This window comes from Acanthopagrus latus, chromosome 3, assembly GCF_904848185.1.
Source record: "Acanthopagrus latus isolate v.2019 chromosome 3, fAcaLat1.1, whole genome shotgun sequence".
In the NCBI taxonomy this organism is placed as follows: Eukaryota; Metazoa; Chordata; class Actinopteri; order Spariformes; family Sparidae; genus Acanthopagrus; species Acanthopagrus latus.
The window spans coordinates 15,008,530-15,029,650 of record NC_051041.1 but is presented as its reverse complement, the minus strand read 5'-3'; the positions used below and the strand labels follow the sequence as shown (position 1 = coordinate 15,029,650).

Here is a 21,121-nt window from a genome sequence, read left to right as displayed (position 1 = left end):
GCTGTTGCTACATGCGACAAAACTCTCTGTCAGTCCTCTGTACTCCTCCTTGCTGTCCGACAATGGAGGAGTCGTCAGAAAGATTCTGTAGGTGGCAGGAATGGCGCCAGAACAACCCAGACATTATTATGTGAGATACTTGTTACTGATCAGGTCAGGGGGGAAATGCTACTACATGAAAACATGATCATCAAAAGTCATCAAATCACCCTCTGGGGACCATGATCAACTGGTTAAGTCTCCTTGTAAGTTTCAGCATCTACTGTTGGAGACTGAAGAGACTGAATTTAAAAAAGCGTCTGTCATGTACCAGCTTCTGATCTGAGCTCCTTCAACACTCCCCAGGTCGAAATCCCAGTGGAAACAGTAACAGCCCCGACTCTGCATCCCCAGGAGTCAGGTCGAGCTAACAAGAACCTGGTCGACGGTAAAGTGTTGGTGACGCCAGACATCGTGTTCGCCTCTCCTGGGGGCAGGGGGCGGCAGGGCCCTGGGGTGAACTCCGTGGTGGGTCCTAAAACTCTGACTGACTGGCTGTATGAGGAAGTGAGCACACAGACACCAGTCAGCCCTCCTCCTCCACCCCTCACAGACTCACCGCTGCCAGGTAAATAAGCAGAAGGCCCACCAGTACCGTTACAAAACTGGACTTTCTTGGTACATGTCACTTACATTAGACTGTGGTCGGTAATTTTAATTTTTCATTTGTCATCTCAACAGTTGGGATGAAGAACTGTCCGTTTAAGAAATAGAACATTTAATGGTGCATATAGATAATAACCTCAATAATGTGATCAGTTGCATGATATTTTATACAGCCACACCTTAGTTTGAGAGAACTATGTTACAGTAGTGCTGATGGTAGAGGTAAACAGGTTCTCCCACGAAACCACTGTGACTCCATTACCTTTGGTTTGGCTGGGCCGGCAGTTTCTCAGTAATCTTGCTGACAAACAAATGGAACTGAAAAAAAATGACTTTGTCGGCAGAGATAATAATTTGTTCATAGCCAGGCAGGTGTACAGTAAGGGACTAATACAATCAAAGTGGACCTGTGTCAGTATTTTATAAATCATTTCCAAAGCAAAGGGCATCTGGAGTTACAAAGTTAAAGGAGCAAATTCTCCCCTGTAACTCTACCCTCCCAACCTGTCTGGACCCATGCAAAGGTAACATGGCAACCTAGTAACATTTGGAAAGCCATCTGAAATGGGTTCACAAGAAAAAAAATAAATTCTAAAGCTTTTTAAAAAAAAATTGACACATTAATGATATTTTACTGAAGATACACATGCTTTTACTTTTTTATGCAGGACTTTTGCTTGTGATAGAGTAGCTTTGAATTGCAATCAATCTATGAAGTAAATGATCTGAATGTTTTTTCCACCTCTGAACGAATGAACAGTGTAATACAGCGTAAAGGACTAATTTACTATTCCAAACCGAACACTTCACTCACTGCACCCTTCTTGTCCTTTCAGATCAAGGGTGCAGCCAGCCACTGGACCCTGGTCCCTGTCGACAGTACAAAGTCAGGTGGTACTACGACCCTGAGGCCAATGCTTGTGCCCAGTTCTGGTACGGAGGCTGTCAGGGCAACGCCAACAACTTCGAGACTGAAGCCGACTGCAAGAACGCCTGCGTCTACACGTAACAGACTGTGTGGCCGGAAAGCAAAATGGACAGATGACGTAGGCTTTACTGTTTGACCAGCGCCCGGGCTTGCAGCTGCTGCTGTGGTCACTCTTTACACTGCTGCAGTTGACGGAGATGACGGGGAGAGGACTTGGACCTTCTAACTGTCTCTCGGGCTACGTTCACACTGCAGGTGCTCCTGCTTACTTTGAACTGTTGCACATGCCCTAGTAACTACTTCTGTCTGCTCTGTGATGTACATCTAAACCAACACAAGCCTAAACCTCACAGGAGTAAAAAAGGACTGGTTAAACATGCCATCCCAAGTGCAATTCATTTTCACTTTGTTGTTTGTTTTTGCCATTTACACAGCCTCTTTCCTCTTTCCTTCCTACACTTTACCAAAGAACGTGTGTCACATAGTTAGTTCAGCTTATTCTGTTTGAGTTATTCAGGACACCAGTTAAACCAAAGATAGCCAATCATTTCACTATGTGATAGAAACCCATGAACTATGCTCTATGCAACATGATAAACACATACTTAAGTTTATTCCGTTGCTGACCTGAGGTTTTTTCTTATTGATGGGTCTCCACAAGAACACAAAAACATGGAGCATCTCAGGAGTCTCTAAAAAACTGACATGGCAGATGACACCGTTTTAAAAAACACAGACCTAAATCTCACAGATATGTGTGATTGAATTCTTATTGAATGATCTGACATCCCAAGCAGCGGTTTCATGCTTTATGTGATATTAGGACTTGTTCCTTTTTCTTACAAATTCAATGGATCTGTATTTCCTGAAAGGCCTAAAAATCCCTAATGTTTTTAACACACATTTATTACAAAGTAACACAGATCTCAAACTGCTCTCTGAGCTGATGAAACTCAACAAAAAGCGCACAGACACATGTTAAACACACCTTCCCTCTACAAAACCAGACTTTCTGGTATTGTTTTTGTTATTAGCATTTCAGATCGCTGATAGTGTCTTTCAAGGAAGAGCTCAACATTTTTTGAAAGACATTTATTTGCTTTCTTTTTAGAATTAGTGGAGAAAATCATCTTATGTCTGGACGCTGAAGAGCTTCTGCGCTACAGACAGCAGCAGGTCAGATTAGCTTAGCATAAAAACTGGAAACAGGCGGCCATGGCGCAAAACCTTTGTAAGAATGCCTGAATTGTCCACTGCTTGATTAGCAACTTGTTCCGCCATTCAGTTTGTGTACAGATGAAACAAACTAAATAAAACATGCTGAATAGTGTGCCGTAGACAGGATTTTTGTTGCATTTGGATAGAGCCAAGCTAGCTGTTTCCCCCTGCTTTCATTTTTTGTATAAGTTAAGCAGCTCCAGGTAACTCCATTTTTATCGTAGGCCTACAGACATGAGATATGTTTAAATCGAATCAGCAAAAATGATGTCTGTAAACACCTTTACATAACATTTGGAGACTGTTTAATCTCGTAAAGTGCAACATATTCAGGGTGTTGTTGTGTTTGTCACTCCGTTTGTGAGCCAGAATGTCACGTTACAACAGATCAGCAAGCAAACATGGCCCAGAGTCAGCTAAAGAATACCAGAGCCTCAGCAGAAAGTACAGAGTGTCCAATGAATGCACCAAAGTTTATTCAGGACAGAAAACAGTACGCTTCTGTGTGTCAGCATGACAACCAAACCATTGTTTGGTCGAACTGTTCAAATATGCTGTTCACCCATCAGCCACAACTTTAAAACTACTGACATGAATCCCTTTGACCATCCCGTTACACTCCAAAGGGAAACCTTGGGTTCTGATATTCATGTGGATGCCATTCGACAGTCACCACCCACAAACAGTGTTCTGACCAGGTACATTCCCCTCGTGGCAACAGCACTCCCGATGGCATAGAGCCCCCAAGCTCACAAACAGTGCTCATGAATGGCCCTTGGCAAATTCCCCAAATTGAGCATCTGTGGGAACAGAACATGTCTGATCCATGGAGACCCGACCTTGGATTGGACTTGGATCTGTTGAGGCGTGGCCACAGGACATCTGGGAGTGTCTGTCTGGGGAGATGGTCACTGCCATCGGGGAGTGCCATTGCCATCGGCTGGTGTGCATAGTCTCTAATGGTGCATGACAAGTGGCATCCCCATAAATGGTGTGTCCCAGCAGAATATTACATTGTAACGAGATGATCACCTGTCAGTGTTTTTAATATGGTGGCTTATTAGTGTATCGCAGTGAATTATGCCACAACAATACCACTATATGAGAAGAGCACCTGCAATGTGAATGCAGTCTACTGTCTGCACTGCTGTTACAGATGTAGTTTATGGACCAAAGAGTGTAAAAGACATTCTAATTCATTTTAGGTTATTAAATTGTAGTATTTGTCTTGTTGTATATGTTTTTGTGGGTCTCTGTTTATAGGTGTTTCTGTAAGAGTCGTCCACAAAACATCTTGATAAATGTACTGTGTATTCTTAATCTGTTTATAGTATTTTCACATTCTGCTATAGCTACCCAAGAACTCATTTGTTAAGCTGTAGTTGTTTTAGTTCATCTTAAAAATCTATTAACCTCCACTGTGATAAATGTTGTATGGAGAGAGACACTTGACTGTAAAATATATTGTTTTATTGTTTAACACTGTAACAGTGACAGAAGGAATAGTATAGTTAGAACGTGGTAGAGGAACAAAAAAAAACCAAACTTTTTCAATAAATAAAATATAATTTCTTAAAGACTGCCCATTTCAACAAACTTTCTACAGTGTGCATCACAGATATGACATTTGGCATCAAGTATACACTGCTGATACATTGCAAATCCAAAACCTTTTGCTGGGTCTCAATTCTACGATCAAAATGTGACTGTTTTGGTGACTTTTGTCAGGGTTGTACAAGAAGGAAGATGCAGGAAAGAAGCTAACTGTTCAACAAAACATCAGGATTATGAGTTTTTGTTTTTTTTAAAAGAAAGAAAAAAAAACCTGCTTCCACCATGATGCCCCCAAGTCAGCAGCTATATTAAAGCAATAGTTTGACATTTTGTGAAATACATGTTCAGTTTCTTGCCGAGAAGTGATTAGTAGATTGATGCCATTGCCATATCTGTCTGGTAAATATATAAAGCTACAGGGTTTCCCGCCGAATCAGAGTTTAATTGTGGCGGTGGGTGTCCAGCTGGGGTGCCATAGAGCACTTCCGCCGACTGAGTCAGCCAACTTCCGGTTTAGCGCCACGCTAACGTGGATGGGGATAAAATGTTATCGGGCAGCTCTTCTAGACGCTTCCAGAATTTTATGGGGACCAAATTGCCCAGATTCTGACAGTAAAACAAGTTATTTCATGGGGTTGTGAAGCTTTTATTACTGTTTTACAGATGCTTCTTTCACAGTGTTAGAAGACGATGTAATTACATGGCCTAGACACAACGAAACTGGCTTTAAGGCCTCGACAATGAGGCCAGCTGTCATCTTTCCGGAAGAAGTTAAGTTGAAGCGAGACAATTGCATCAAATAGTCCTCCCTCTCAGGTGTGCCATTTTGTAATTTCATTATTATTATCATAATTATTATCATCGTCATCTTTAGTACATTTGGTTAAAGCGGCTTGCTGTAATAATCTGAAGTTTCCACGGGTAAAATGCACATCAGGTAAATAACTAGATGTTTGGGTAAAGTTTGCTGTCTAGGACTGTACAGCTTAAAGCGCAAAGATGTTTGAGAAGTGCAATTACGCACCATCCAACAGGACTGCACATAAGGACAAGCAGCACACAAACAGAAACATTCGCATTGATCACAGATCACTCCAACTCATTGTTGACCTCGTATTCATAAGGAAACTGGGGAAAAACGGTAACAGATTGAGTCACTGGTAGCCTATCCAAGAAATATGTCCACATTTGACATTTCCAAATGAATGTTAAAATGAATATTCATTTAAGCCCTATAAAACACAACATGCAGATCTTGTTAGATCATCCAGTATGTGAGGTGAAATGTACATAATATTCATGTTTAGTTTTCAATGGACAGTGTCCTAGATCTATTACTTTCTTCAAAAACATAATATGAAGCACCTCTTGTTGTATTACATCAGAATTAAGCAGGCAAAACCCCAAACAAATGGATAAACCATTTACACCAGTGCCTAGCTGTGCGCACATGCTGTGAACCAGGGATGACCTCTTGCTTGACTGCTTCCCTGAAGTTGCTTTGTTAAAAAGTTAGGCTCCATCAGAAAGAGAAGGGAGAGAAGATCATCAGTCCAGTGCTGGAGAATACATGGGACGTCATGCGCCTCATCATTTACCTGTCACATGCAATGCAGAAATAAAAATTAGTCATTTGCTATAATGAAAAGCCAAAAGGATTCAACCTTTAACATAACACCTTATCACCTAGGATTCATAACACTGTTAAGCCCTCACACTGGGGTACATACTTCCAGTGCTGAAGGATATCAACCCACCTGTATGTCGAAACAAACAGGCAGAAAACTTTCACTTGCAGCATTTATTCTGCGGCATATGTATCTAAAGGGTTTCAAATTCCTGTCCCACGCCATCACCTATATCACGTTAACCAGTAGAGCACAATTAAACTGGCATTTATCACCATGTGAGACATAATAAAAATTATTTAAAAAAATATTCATAGTGGTGTCAGTTTTTTTTTACTTTATATTTTGTCTTTTTACCGCATGTCTATTTTGAATCAAATTAACATATTTTAACCATGAATTGTACCGTGATCACATACTGGACTGCAGTCTCTATGACCTTTTTAAACACTTTTTTATGCAAAGTTTTTAATACCTGTAATGACTACTGACCTGTGTTTTTTCTTACCTGTTTAGATACAGTGTTATCTGAATATTGATAAATATAATTACTGAATATATGAAGTGGTGTAGAGCCTACATAGCCCCACCTCCTCCAGATGACAATTAACTTAACACACTGCATACAAGCAGTGTTATATTCATCTTTAATTAAAGAATTGTAATTTCATGCCCCCACTGTGTGTCATTTATTCGCTGTGGTACTGAAAATGGAACTGAATATCAATATTTTTCAGGATATTGTACTGACGCTAGAAATTCCACCACTATAATGACAACACTGATACAGTCTTAATAAATGTGCTGAGCAAGTAATAATGATAATAATAACAATACAAGTAATGATAATAGGCCTAGTTGTAGTCTTTATTTGTATAACTGGATTTTGTTAAAAGAGCAGTTCAAATGTATAACATGTAAATAGAGAAATATATCATGATGTACAGGCTCAGCTATATTTAACACACAGAGCCTATATTAATATGGTCATGGTGTGGATGGATTCTTAACAGAACAACAATAGACGCTTCACTTCAGTCGCTCACTCAGATTGTAACATGTTACGTGACAAACACCGACTACTATATTACTGAAATATGCAAAGTGTTAAATTAATCCGTTACAGCTTGAAGAAATATATTACTGTAACGTGTTGCTTGTCTCCCAGCACTGATTCTAAGAAATAAAACATGCTTCAGGCAGTTTCAAAATGACTGCAGGACAAGTCTCAAATCTAGGTAGCTAGACGGGAGGGCTGGGCGATACGGCCTTCAAATAACATCATGACATTTTAAAGCCAAATCGCGATGTACAATATATAAATCTCTATTTTGAAATCTTCTCGAAAGCAATCCATACATGCAGGACTGGGAGGCAAAATCAAATATCATAATCATTTTGAGCACATAGGCCCTATTTTGTGATGTCTCCGCTCTGTTTGTTACTTTATGTCTCAAACCTAATGCTAGAGCAATTGTTGTGATTAATGACAAATGACAGCAGCAGGCATGCATTTTAGATGAATTAAACATACACACATAACATATGATAAAATAAGGCCTTTAAATTTTTGTGATAAACAACAAGCTTTGCCTTTAACAAGGTCGAGGATCTGCTGGAGACTGAGCGCCTCAGCTGGCAGGGGGAAAAAATCATACCTGCTGGAGGAAATGACATCCCTCCTTCATGTCACTGAAGGTCTCAAGGAGACTATGCAGGAGATTCAACAGGAAAGAAAGGAGGCTTTGGAAAGAAACACCAGTCATCAGGCAGAGTGGCAAACATCCCTCACGAGTATCGTGAATAGTGAAGTCCCGGCTGGAAGAGCTCATGAGTAAGAAGAACAAGATGAAGAAGAAGAAATGGTAGAGGAGGTTCTTCTAATGCCCAGATCCACACTATGAACTGAGACTGCCTCAAACACACGCAGCAGACATGCATTTTAGATGAATTAAATATACATACTTTCAAACAACATAATTAAATAAGGCCTTTACGTTTTTATAAAAACCAACAAGCTCTGATCGTGTTGCCATAGCAACCACATGAGGAAGATCAAAGGAGAATGTATTAAGGACCCGGTGATGTCACAGACATTCCGGAATGTTGAAATGGTATTAAAAGAAGCTCTGACTTTATATTCGCCATTTGTGTTAAGACCTCTGTCAGAGACACAACTGTTTGTCCCAATGGAGAGGAAGAAGAATAACACCAAACAAGGCGAGAAGAGACTTAAGAAAAACCAAGAGGCAAGATAGGAAGTAGGAATTCATGTAAAAAGCGATGGTTCTCAGGGCAGGAGTAGACCGAGAAGCCAGAGCAGAGACAACACAGAGGTCCAGCAGAGGACAGATTGGGAAGATGTGGAAGACAACTCAGAGAAGGCTCGACCTTCAGCTGCTATGTTTTCCCCTTTTGGACACTTGCACTTGCTCGATGAACCTGAAGAGCAGTCTGAGATGCAGACTCCTCCCAGCAGGGAGAACCCTGCGCCTCAGACAAAAACCCAACAGCTCGAGGCCGATCTTGTATTCCAGAGGGCTCAAGTTCAGAAGCTGCAGGAAAAAGTGGCCAGGAAAGAGGCCAATAAGACTGCAGAGTAAATCTAAACTCAAAACTCACTTCTTTGATTTAGCCTTTAATTAGTCCTTGAGATCAACTGTAAGCTTCTTCAGTGGCAAGGTGTCAGTCTCAATGAGTCCCTATAGTGCTGGGTTACATTGTGCTGCCGACGAGAAACAATCTGTTTATTCTGATCAAATATTGCTTTTCTCTAACCTTTGTTTGTTTTCTGTTCCCACAAGCTGCAAACTGTGTCACTTTCTATACTCTCTATTTCTTCCTCCTCCCCCTCCTCCTCTTCTCTCTCTTCCTCCTCGCTCTCATTCAGGCTCCCTTCTGATGGACCACGGCCCCCTGGGACCATCTACCATTTCCAGGCTCCTGCTGCCTTGCAATACTGACAGATCTGGATCGTCACACCACGGGCTCTGCTGGATCATTGCTCTCCTCTGCTTCACTATCACCTCATATCTGTATTTCTGTAAATCTTGATGCCTCTCTCAGTCTGTTACTAATTATCTTGTGTGGCCTGCCCTCTTCCAAGTCACCGTGGTGGACAGGAGGTCGTGTGGCTCGGGCATCACTTGGCGATGCCTCGTCCAGCTCAGTCGTCTCCCGGATCCACTCACTTTACATATAACTTGTATCAGACTTTCTGTTAATGTAACTTGTAAACTGTGATTTGTTGCACTTTTCTGTACACGCGACATCTATTGCATGTCTGTCCGTCCTGGAAGAGGGATCCCTCCTCTGTGGCTCTTCCAGAGGTTTCTTCCATTGTTTTGGGGTTTTTTTGCCCCTGTTAAAAGGTTTTTTTTTTTCCATCAACATGTGAAGTTTTTCCTCACTCGAATCAAGGGTCTAAGGACAGAGGATGTTGTTCACTGTACAGATTGCAAAGCCCATTGAGACAATGTAATTGTGATTTTGGGCTATATAAATAAAACTGATTTGATTTGATTTGATTTGATTTGATTTGATTTGATTTGATTTGAAAAGGCCAGAACATCTGCTGGAAACTGAGCATCTCCACTGGCAGCAGGCGAAATCCACCCTGCTGGAGGAGACTGAGAAATCCAGAGCTCAGTTAGACGAGCAGAAACACGAGAACAGCACCCTCCTGGCTGCTCTGAGGAATGTTGAGCAAAAACTGGAGAGTTGTCAGTTGGAGTGGCAGGAGGAAAAGACATCCCTCATTCAGGCCACAGAAGGCTTCAAGAAGAGCATGCAGGATATGCAACAGGAAGCAAAGGAAGATTTGGAAAGATTCCAGGCTTCCCATCAAGCCCATCTTGAGGAGCAGAAAGAGGAGACCAGGAAGATCGCATCTGCCCTTAACAAGGTCGAGGATCTGCTGGAGACTGAGCGCCTCAGCTGGCAGGGGGAAAAATCATCCCTGCTGGAGGAAATGACATCCCTCCTTCATGTCACTGAAGGTCTCAAGGAGACTATGCAGGAGATTCAACAGGAAAGAAAGGAGGCTTTGGAAAGAAACGCCAGTCACCAGGCAGAGTGGCAAACATCCCTCACGAGTATCGTGAACAGTGAAATCCCGGCTGGAAGAGCTCATGAGTAAGAAGAACAAGATGAAGAAGAAGAAATGGTAGAGGAGGTTCTTCTAATGCCCAGATCCACACTATGAACTGAGACTGACTCAAACAAACGCAGCAGACATGTATTTTAGATGAATTAAACATATATACTTCCAAACAACATCATAAATTAAGGCCTTTACATTTTTATAAAAAACAACAAGCTCTGATCGTGTTGCCATAGCAACCACATGAGGAAGATCAAAGGACAATGCCCAGAATGTTGGAATGTTATAAATAGGAGCTCTGACTTTATATTTGCCATTTGTGTTTAGACCTCAGTCGGATACACAACTCTTTGTCGCAATGGAGCAGAAAAAAGAATGACACCAAACGAGGCGAGAAGAGAATTAATAAAAACCAAGGAGCAAGTTAGTTCACTGGTGAAGAAAGTAGGAATAAATCCAAAAAGCGATGGTTCTCAGGGCAGGAGTAGACCGAGAAGCCAGAGGAGAGACAACACAGAGGTTCAGCAGAGGACAGATTGGGAAGATGTGGAAGACAACTCAGAGAAGGCTCGACCTTCAGCTGCTATGTTTTCCCCTTTTGGACACTTGCACTTGCTCAATGAACCTGAAGAGCAGTCTGAGATGCAGACTCCTCCCAGCAGGGAGAACCCTGCGCCTCAGACAAAAACCCAACAGCTTGAGGCCGATCTTGTATTCGAGAGTCCTAAAGTTCAGAAACTGCAGGAAAAAGTGGCCAGGAAAGAGGCCAATAAGACTGCAGAGTAACAGAAGATGGAATCTGCCCTTAAAAAGGCCAGAAGATCTGCTGGAAATTGAGCGTCTCCACTCGCAGCAGGCGAAATCCACCATGTTGGAGGAGACTGAGAAATCCAGAGCTCAGCTAGACGAGCAGAAACACGAGAACAGCACCCTCCTGGCTGCTCTGAGGAATGTTGAGCAGAAGCTGGAGAGTTATCAGTTGGAGTGGCAGGAGGAAAAGACATCCCTCATTCAGGCCACAGAAGGCTTCAAGAAGAGCATGCATGATATGCAACAGGAAGCAAAGGAAGATTTGGAAAGATCCCAGGCTTCCCATCAAGCCCATCTTGAGGAGCAGAAAGAGGAGACCAGGAAGATCGCATCTGCCCTCAACAAGGTAGAAGATCTGCTGGAGACTGAGCGCCTCAGCTGGCAGGGGGAAAATTCATCTCTGCTGGAGGAAATGACATCCCTCCTTCATGTCACTGAGGGTCTCAAGGAGACTATGCAGGAGATTCAGCAGGAAAGAAAGGAGGCTTTGGAAAGAAACGCCAGTCACCAGGCAGAGTGGCAAACATCCCTCACGAGTATGGCGAACAGTGAAGTCTCTCAAACACGCGCACTTGTCCTGCCTGAGGTTTTCGCCAGGCGCTCCAGTTAGCATACTGTAACTGAAGAAGAAATTCTTTAATTATAAAAAAAAAATTAAGGTTAGTTCATAAAACTGACAAATACACAAGAACAAATGTGTGTATATACCCAGCCATATGGGACTACCCCCCCCCCCCCCTTTATTTTACACAGCATGTGATTTACAGATTCAAAGATTCAAAGAAAAATACAGCGAAAAATATATAAAATAATACAATTTTTAAAAAGGCAGTATGTGAAAAATAAATGGAAAAAAAATCAACAATAATAATAATAATGATAATAAAACAGTGCAAGATTTTCAGCAAATATTTTTTTTAAAAAAGCTTCCAGAGGAATTCACCCATACCTTTAAAGTTAAGAGGAATCTAGTTGATTCTTTCCCCGTTGAGCTCCCGCTCCGGTCCGCTAGGTGGCGCTTATATGACTCTCAGTTAGTTTTCCCGCAAAGGAAGACGAAGAAGGTCCACTTCCGGCATAAACAAGGACATGTGTTAAGTAATTATCCTTGTGAATGTTGGCGTTTGCCTCTCACCTGTAACGTCTTTAGTTTGTTCGAAACAGTACACCTGTTTCATTTAAACGTATACTATAAGCTTTACATTTGCGTTCTTCGACCTCATGGCGGCTTCAGCTCATGTCTCCAGAGTCCGCTCAATGTACAAGAGGATTCTGGTCCTGCATCGGTTCCTGCCCATAGATTTAAAAGCCCTGGGTGACCAGTATGTCAAAGACGAGTTCAGGAGGCATAAAACGGCATCACCCGAGGCGGTCAAGAGCTTCATGGCAGAGTGGGAGGTAAACGCGGCGCAGCAACCAAACCGCATTCAAAAATGTCTCAATTTAAGGTTTTCTTTGAATATCGAAGAGGGGCGCCCGGTATGCGGGCACCCGGTACACTCCAAATCCAAATCTTCATCCGTGATATAATCTGCGTATTTTTTAAAAAAAATTTTATTTATTAATTTCTATCTCAACTAAAGTAAAACTAAAATAACTGTCTCCGAACTTTTTGTTCTCGCTGCCTCATAACCAGTATTAGATTAACATTTGGTAGAAATGGTAGAAAACGCCCGAGAATATCATATCAGTAACATTACGAAACTTCAAAATAAAGGTCTATACGCTGTTCCTGTGACCCTGCTGCGTAAAGCAAGGAATCATCCCGGAAAGTCCTCGTGGAGAAATAGTATATATTTCACTTATTTAGCCAAGTCTACGAGTGTGTAATCAGCCCATAACATGTATGCCAGTTTTAGACTGTAGAATGTAAGAGCCCACTGTAAATATAACGTCGGTGTTTTCGGTGGTAGCCGCTGGCTGTAGGCCTACCTAAGTTCCCCCGAGACCTCACCTCTCATCACAGATGTTATTCTTGTTATGTCGGTTGATCGCCACATGATGGCAGAGCAGCCTCAATAACAGTGAGGTAACGTTCACACCTTTGTGTCAGAAGGATGACCACTGATTAATGTGTAGGGCTCATCAAAACAGACTTTACAAAGTCAAAAAAAAAAAAAAAATCATCACTTATAAATCGTTTTAGAAAACACAGTGAGTCATAGATTTATCATTTATAAACCTGACCCCCTGCCAGCATCACTTTCTCCAGGTATGTAGTGATAAGTGTGATAAGATATAGGTTGGTCCGATGTATCCTCACTGATCCGGTTAAATTTAAAATGGGCAGAGGTTTGAGCATACTGCTCATTCTGATGGACAGTGTATGTTCATCTCTGTCCAGCAGGTGCTGCTCTTTCATAAATAATAACACATGCATTAATAGCTGGCCTTAGAATAAAGATTAGATAAACTAATGTTGATACAGCCTTAGCCTAAAATTACTTTGTAACATGATAGGGCTCAGGGGTAGAGCCAGCATCTTGTTATCGGAAGGTCACTGGTTCGGTTCCCCTGGTCTGCGTGTCGAAGTGTCCTCGGGCAAGATACTGAACCCTAAACTGCTCCTGATGTGCTGGTCGGCACCTTGCATGGCAGCCATCGCCATCAGTCTATGAATGTATGAATTGCGGTAAGTCGCCTAATAAATGTAAATGTAAAATAGAATCAGCAAGATACAGACGGTGTTGAGTCCTTCATGACTTCACACCTTGAGTTGTTCTCAGATTGTTTGAGAGGGAAAAAAAACAGGTACACACATTAATTTTGTCCTTATTATTTCATGATGCATTGTAATTTTGAACTTGTTGAACGGTTAATTAACTGTGTCACCAAAAGCCTTTTTGAACTTTTTTTTTTTTTTTAGGATCTCCAGTTAAGATGACTACTGGCTTGTTTTCATAGATGGAACTAAATCAACTTTTTACAGACGTCAATTGCTAATCATTGCATGTTAGTGATATAGTATATAACATAAACTGGTACTGTTTCATAAATTGCATACAGACAGTGTCTGTAAAAAGTATGCACCCTGTTTCCCTTTTTATTGCTTTTATCAGTGGAGTCATGGTAGATACAATTTGCCTTTTTCGACAAGAAAAAGTAATGTCAATTAATTAAAAGTATATAATGGAATAACTGTAAGTATTTACCCCCTTCAGGTCAGTATTTAGTAGATGCGCCTCAGGCTACAATCACAGCACAGTCTGTGTGGATAGGTCTCAATCTGGCTTGCCCATCTGGACACTGCAGTTTTACTCCATTCTTCTTTGCAAAACTGCTCAATCTCAGACCTTGGAATGTCAGTGGATTTCTCTTTGCCACTTTCCAATAAAGTTTTGACTAGCGAAGAGCCCAGGCAATATTTGTTGTATGCAGAGTCTCTCCCAGCTCAGCTTTTAACTCCTTCAGATGAGTCATAGGTGTCTTGGTGGCCTCTGTCACTAGTCCTCTTGTTGCACAGTCACTCAGTTTGAGAGGACAGCCTGCTCTAGGCAGATTTACACATGTGTCATATTCATATTCCTTCCATTTCTTTATGATGAATTTAAGTGAACTCTGAGGGGCGTTAAGTGATTTGGAAATGTTTTTGTATCCATCCCCGGCTTATACATTTCAATAACCTTTTCATGGAGAAACGAAACGAAACGATTAATTTACATTACTGTGTAGAAATCTATTTTCACTTTCAATTTACTTTTGTAATTTATTTTTGCATGTTGTCAATCATTCCAATCATGATGGACAGCAATTAAAAAGAGAAAACATCCAACGGGGTGAATACTTTTTACAGGCAATGTGTGTTTCCTGCAGTTGAAAAGACAAGCTCACTTGGAACAGAGGTAGCAGGATGGAAAGGTATGCTATCTTTATAGTGGTTCAGGACTACTGTTCGAGTAAAATGTGCGTGTGACAGGATGGCGTGCATCTGCTCTATTGTGTGGAGGAGTCGCGGATTTTCCACCGCGGAAAATGGCCTCATACCAGCTGCAATGAAAATGCTGATGTCTTTATTATTGCCATGGCTCTAGCGCTTGACCGTGGAAGTTGAGATGCAAAGGCATTCGTCACCGTTGTCTGTGGCCATTCAGTCCTTTCTTCACAGGTGCAGTTGATTTTAATAGAGAGCTGTGCTGGTTCTGTATATGTCTTTGCATCATGGTTGTGTTAACCGAGGTGTACAACAGTGCTTATACATTGTGTCTTGTCTTTCACTCTGTCGCTGTTTATTGTTTCCAGTGGGTACCCAAAATGCTGCCACGCAAGAGATTTGCAAGTGGCGTGGGTCTGTTGTGTGCTGATATCGCGAGACGACTTTTCACCTCGATGCAACATCATGTTTTAGCATCCTGATTGGATCGGATGTTTAAGCTAGTTGTAACCTGGGAGAGTTGGGCCACAGTGACTGTTTGATTTTAAACAGTCATTAATGCAAGCCTGACTCCAGCCACAGAAGACCCACCTGGATTCATGTCCTGATGGGAGATCAGGATATATGCAAAATGTCCGCTTGTTCCCAAAACAATCTTCACCATGACATGTGCCAGGTCTTTTTTTTTATATCGCCATGGTGGAGAGCCAATGTTTTCCTGCACAATTACTCACTTCTGGGGGACGGCAAATCACCCATCTGCACGTTATTTATCTAATGAAGTAATGGTGATTGCAACTGGAATCCTGAGAGGTCTCTGTCATTGCAGTTGCTGTAAAGCTGCCAGAGAGAAGTCACTTTCATTATTCTTCACTACTGTATATCAGTATGCATTGTTTTCAGACCCTGGATCCATTTGAATTGGTCCCAGTCGGGGGATGAGTGGCTTTTGTCATATTTACACACTGCTTTGGCTATATATCAAATGGAAACATTTTGTAGGGAACCTTACTTAAACTAGATCCACTGGGAAGTATTCATGACTGGGTTGGCTTGGAAATGTACAGAGAAATTACAATACAGTATTTACCTAATTGCTGTATCATCTAGCCAAACAGAGACAACAAAAATTCAAAGCAGTCCACATTGAATAAGTGCTTAAAACACCAAAACTGGACTGTGGCCCAATGCTAACAGAAAGTGTCATGGCAAGGGCTTTAATAGCTTTATGTTTTAATGGACCCTGGTTTAAGGCCCAGAAAAATCAATTTCTAGCTTGGATTGTCAGCTAACTAAATAGCTGCATTTGGAGTAGCCGCCAATGAGGTCCAAACAGTAAAGAATAAAAAAGGAAAAAAAAAAAAACAGCATTTATAAATAAGAAATCCTGCACAGTTGGTAGTTTGTTGTGTAATGTCTATTGCAGCCAATCTGTTGCAGAAAAGTTGGTAGCAGTAGCATCGCCTCAGATATTGTGATGTTTAGGCATTGCGCATGATTTGTTTGCACAGGGATAACTTAACTCTGTAATTCTGAAATAACCCTGAAAGTAACCAGTCCCCACTTCTGTCCAATTAAATCTTATAATGTATAAAATGAATAGAACAGGTTTTATTATATGCAAATACTTCATCCCCCCCAATTCATAGCCCCCGTGATACCTTGCAAAGTTTCAACATGATTTTTTCCCAGGAAAATCCAGGACATAACTGGGAAAACTTCTGAATTTTGGGTGGTTTAACGTGGAATGACCCTATTTTACTCCAAACCATTATCTTTCCCTGAACCTAGCTAGTTAGTTTGTTGCCTAACTTTAACCAAGTAGGTTTCTTGCCTAAACCCAAACCCCAACTTAAAAACCGAAGATGTTCTCTTAAGTACCTGTGTGTATTTTTTTAAAATTAATTTTAGAGAATGTTATTTCAAGGACTTTATTAGGATCTCCATTAGCTTTGTCAAAGCAGAGGTTGTTCTCTGTTAGGCTACAGTCACACTATATTAATAGTCAACATAAAAATCAAAGTCCCACACACCAAATTCTATTCTGTATTGACAGCTCTTCTTCTTCTTCTTCTTCTTCTTCTTCTTCTTCTTCTTCTTCTTCTTCTTCTTCTTCTTCTTCTTCTTCTTCTTCTCCTTCTTCTCCTTCTTCTCCTTCTTCTTCTTCCCATTCTTTTGAGATAAGGTGAATTTCCACTGCTTCTGCCCTTCCTTACAAAAAATAGAGAGGAGTGGGAACAGACGAGGAGTAAGACTCAGAATGAGATTACATCACTGAGTGTTCGGTGTGTAATCCAGTTATTTCAGAGGCACCCATGGGAGTTCAGTGCTTCTAATAAATCGGCTCCATCGGGCCAAACAAGCTCTCCCGAAGAGACAGAGAGGCGTGTAAGGAACAGGAGCAGATAAGGGATTGTGTGTTTGATAGCCCCAAATCACAAACTAGCTATATGGAAAAATTATATATAGTCAAGTCATTCTGGATATGTGAGATAACGTGGTAGAAGAATTGTTTACCCTGTTAGACCTTGCTGTTAGGCCACTAAATGTCCATCCAGAGTGAGGAAGCTCAAACTCAAGACAGAGGATGAGTAGGACATTCACAATTGACTCATTAGTGTTGCAGTTAGGCGAATCCTTGTATTTTGCCAATCAGAGTATCTCAGCATTGCTCACACTGTGTCCCAAATGCAGTTTTCACAGTACCACACTCATTTTCACTCACATTTGCAAGCAGAACAAGTGTGACAACGGAACCCAGCTTTTTTTTAAGGAAAGCAGAGCTGTAACCCTAGCAGGTTGAGAACATAACATGTTAAGGTTAAAGTGAAACTCTTGCCAAAAAGCAACCTTGGCTTTATTTGCGATTGAATATGAGTCAAACCTTTGTATAAATGCATAATTACAATGACAGAGGCACTTTTGAGGTTTTGGGCAAGCTAATTTTCACTGGCACGCTATTTTTAAAACACTAAGAAGGCTCGACACAACATGAAACTTTGCTCGCAGTACCACCAGGGTCTCTACACATGAACACGAGCATTGAGAAAATTGTTTGTGTACGCAGAGTTTACTAAAAAGGGTTTTGAACTACTCACTGTAGGAGCTGGATCTCCGGCGCATCACAGTCATGGCAGACAAAAAGTGTCAATCCCTGAGTGGGACCTTACAGGCAGGAGAGTAGTGCTGGACCACTCGTCAAGCCTGTGAGCGAGTAGTCCGAAAACCTTCTTTTTAGTGTGTGCCCCTAGCACTCCATTGAGAATTAGCTTGCCTGAAACCGAAACTACAGTAATTCTTAAAAGTGCCTCTTTTGTTGTAATTATGCATTTACACGAAGGTTTGACTCATATTCAATCACAAATAAAGCCAAGGTTGCTTTTTGGCGAGAGTTTCACTTTAAGGTGGGATTGGATTTGGACATAATTTATCTGCCAGTACGAATCTATTGAAATGTGCAGAGAACACTTTGGGACATCTTTGTTTATAACCATTAGCTATAGATGATTGCTTGATATAATTACCTCTGGCTAAATTACCTTACGAAGTCCAAAAATGCATTTAAATGAACTTGAAGTTCAGTCCAAACAGAATTACCAAAAAACGATATCACCCAACCATGACGGGACTGCATGACTCAGGTGACTGTCCCAGAAAAATATATTCCTTTAGACTTCATCAGAAGTTCTTAGGATAGAGCCAAAGTAATGATGGTACCAGAAGCCTTAACATCACATGGCAGACCCCCTGGAAATGTTATGCCTCCAGAGATAATAAGGTTGAGATGACACACATTGACTCACACAGACAGTAACAAACAAAAGCACAAACACAAGTGTGCCAAAAGTGTTGGAGTATTCCTTTAAGCTGTAACCCCTACTGCCTCAGGGAGGATATTTCCCCTTGGCAAATGTTCAACATAATTACATTATGTGCAGGAAAATAGCCTCTAAGATAAATGGCTTGTTATGTGCTTACAGTGAGAGGGTTCTAAAAAGGCAAGATGCTTTGAAGGGCAAACGGCATAAAACCCAGTGTACATTCACAACTAAAACCATGTGTATTAAAATTTCTCAATGACGAAAACCTTTGTTGTATATTTTGTATATGTTGTATAGTTTGACTCAGATATACTTATCTAAAACCAATGGGATTTTTTTTGTTTTTGACCTGGAGACCCAATCATCCTGTGCCTTTTAACGTATTTGAATCAGCAAGGTTCTCCAGCACCAATGGTAAAGCAGGCAGACAGGCAGCTGGGGCTATTAAAAAAATGCCTGTAATAGTTAATCACATGTTCCTGTAAACCATCATCAAGTTAATATCTCAGTCATCATAATCAAACTTCCGTGGGATTATGAATCTATAGACCTCGTATTGACTAAGACTATATAAATGTGTTTCTCAGTTCAGAATCAAATCAAAAGATCATTAACAGGAAACTAAAGGTTCCAATGTTATGAAAAGAATGATTACTCTCATTAATGATTTACAGTTAAGTTTAGAAGTGAGAATGAACATTTAACAGAAAGCAGTGTATACTTCAAAAAAATAGAGTAAATATGTAAATTATCTGTGTTTTTAGTGATGTAACTGAACGTAGCAGCAACATGGACGGTGAATATGGCAGCATCGCATTTTCCGGCTTCCCCTCTGGTGCTTGGTGGCGGTGCTAATACCAGGGATTGTGTCCTGTTGTCTCCCCAATAAACACACCACCCTCATCAACTGTTGCAGTTCTACCTGACCTACTGGCCATTGCACTTCTTGGGTTATACTTCTCTTTAGGCTTAGTGTGTATCGAGTGGCAGCCCTCCCTGCAGTCACCGTGACTGTCTACTATCCCAAGCCCAGAGACATGACTGCGAGCTGAATGGTTCAGTGTGATTAAAGAGGAAGGACGAAGCTGTTCACCATAGTTTTATACATTTGTTTTTGGATTAACCCACATTTGCTGCTCTAATGAGTATTTGGGGCAGCAGGATCAAATCATATTTGCACAAGTCACACTGTGTGATGTTTTTTTTGTTTTGTTTTTTTTATGAAAGACCAGGTGCTCAACACTTCTCCTATTCCTCTTCCTCCCTGCAGAACTACAAGGACACCCTGCAGGCTCAGGTGCTGGAGACAGCAGGGGAGCAACTCGGCACAATCAAGTTCGGGACCGACCTGGCGGAGGGGAAACTCAACGACTTCCAGGGGGATCAGATAGGCCAACTGTACGAACTCATGCTGGAATCCACCAAACCCAACAGACAGTTTAACATCCAGGAGGACATAAAGTGAAGCAGCAGGCTGCAGAAATATTCTCGGACAAACAGCAAAGGTTCTCTGATGTGTTCAGAGCACTAATGTATTACTTCTAAATGCTTCAGATGAACAGTGGTACTTAAAGCCTGAGTGGAGGCTTTTAACGATATTTGATTATATTAAAGTGCTGTGTAATATCTTGGTGTTCCTCTGCTTGTCTCTTTTTACTGTGACAACAAAAAATGGTTCCTCATGCTCCTCCGCAGGTGCATTAAGGTGGCACTAATGAGATTCCTTTGTCGACTGTATTTGCATCAATCGGATTGTGAGCTCACGGTTGTGAAGGAAAGGCAACGAGATGTGTCTCCTCGGCAGATGCGCCCAGAGCTCACATCAGCGCTGCCTCTTTCAGCCTCAGTGGTGATGTTGCCATTGTTGGGGTGAAGCCCTCATTATGCATGTGGAAATATGAACAATTGAATCCTCTCACACAAAGAGGCCATGAGCTGCGCGTTGAGGAGGAGAGACGGGGGTGTTGGAGCTGTTATAAAAGTCAACTCATGGTTGTTGATGCACCGATTGCCTCCCACAGAGTTCAGACATCAAAGTGATTTCGCTGTAAATGAAGACTAATCAGGCATGCACAGCCACAAAGAGTCTTTGTCCTGCATCTGTTTCAAATAGAATGCTGCTTTGAACCCCTGCCTCCCACTGACTTATCGTTTGTGTTCTGATACGCCTTGTTTTCGTTGTCCTTTCTGAAATTTCGGGACAGCACGTCACGTCTGCAATTCTTCTCGAGGCTCGATTGCCATAGGAGCTCGTATTCAAATTTGATTTGAAACTCCAGCTCTTGGAAAATGCTCTTGGGCTGGGTGCTTTTTCAAAATCAATGCAAGTTTATTCATAGATTAAGCCACTTCTCCCCACACACTTAAAAAAGCCTGTTTTGGGAATGAACCTCTCACATGAATGCAATGGTAATTTTATGTTGGTCTCATGTATGTATTTGGTCGGTTGGAGTAGCATTCCTGTGAGATCGTAAACATGGGAATGCTGGAACTGAATGCCATCAGGTTACCTTAATGGTAGAGTGGTGAAAAAGAAAACACAAT

General features: G+C 41.4%; 3 protein-coding genes and 1 long non-coding RNA gene across 11 annotated transcripts in view; 3 read left to right on the top strand and 1 right to left on the bottom strand.

The window, feature by feature from the left end:
- The window catches only part of col28a1a (collagen, type XXVIII, alpha 1a), a 28,960-nt gene extending 26,057 nt beyond the window's left edge, over positions 1-2,903 (top strand). For 2 of the 3 annotated variants that reach the window (XM_037093133.1, XM_037093132.1), the window contains 2 exons: positions 346-607; positions 1,482-2,903. In XM_037093133.1, the coding sequence (XP_036949028.1) occupies positions 346-607; positions 1,482-1,654 (435 nt within the window). In that variant the 3' untranslated portion in view covers positions 1,655-2,903. The remainder of the gene's footprint in view (positions 1-345; positions 608-1,481) is intronic. The other variant, XR_005074267.1, reaches the window with a different exon arrangement.
- Positions 2,904-4,239: 1,336 nt separating this feature from the next.
- On the bottom strand, positions 4,240-7,768 carry LOC119016835. The gene is made up of 2 exons (XR_005074270.1): positions 7,632-7,768; positions 4,240-5,943 (listed from the first exon to the last, which is right to left on the bottom strand). It is a non-coding gene; the product is annotated as an uncharacterized LOC119016835 (long non-coding RNA).
- On the top strand, positions 7,430-11,614 carry LOC119016833. Of its 6 annotated transcripts, none has more exons than XM_037093138.1 (3): positions 9,386-9,450; positions 9,535-10,056; positions 11,411-11,614. In XM_037093138.1, the coding sequence occupies exons 1-3, from the start codon at positions 9,410-9,412 to the stop codon at positions 11,493-11,495; spliced, it is 648 nt and encodes a 215-aa protein (XP_036949033.1). In that variant the 5' UTR covers positions 9,386-9,409; the 3' UTR covers positions 11,496-11,614. The 6 variants fall into 6 exon arrangements, with proteins under 6 accessions (XP_036949032.1, XP_036949030.1, XP_036949031.1 ...); XM_037093139.1 differs by having other exon boundaries at positions 9,434-9,450; positions 9,535-10,138; positions 10,403-11,614; XM_037093137.1 differs by lacking the exons at positions 9,386-9,450; positions 9,535-10,056 and adding an exon at positions 7,430-7,838 and having other exon boundaries at positions 10,403-11,614.
- Positions 11,615-11,817: 203 nt separating this feature from the next.
- sdhaf3 (succinate dehydrogenase complex assembly factor 3) lies at positions 11,818-20,205 on the top strand. Its single transcript, XM_037093140.1, has 2 exons — positions 11,818-12,283; positions 19,848-20,205. Exons 1-2 carry the CDS (start codon positions 12,107-12,109, stop codon positions 20,040-20,042), a joined length of 372 nt encoding a protein of 123 aa, XP_036949035.1. The 5' UTR covers positions 11,818-12,106; the 3' UTR covers positions 20,043-20,205.
- Positions 20,206-21,121: the final 916 nt, after the last annotated feature.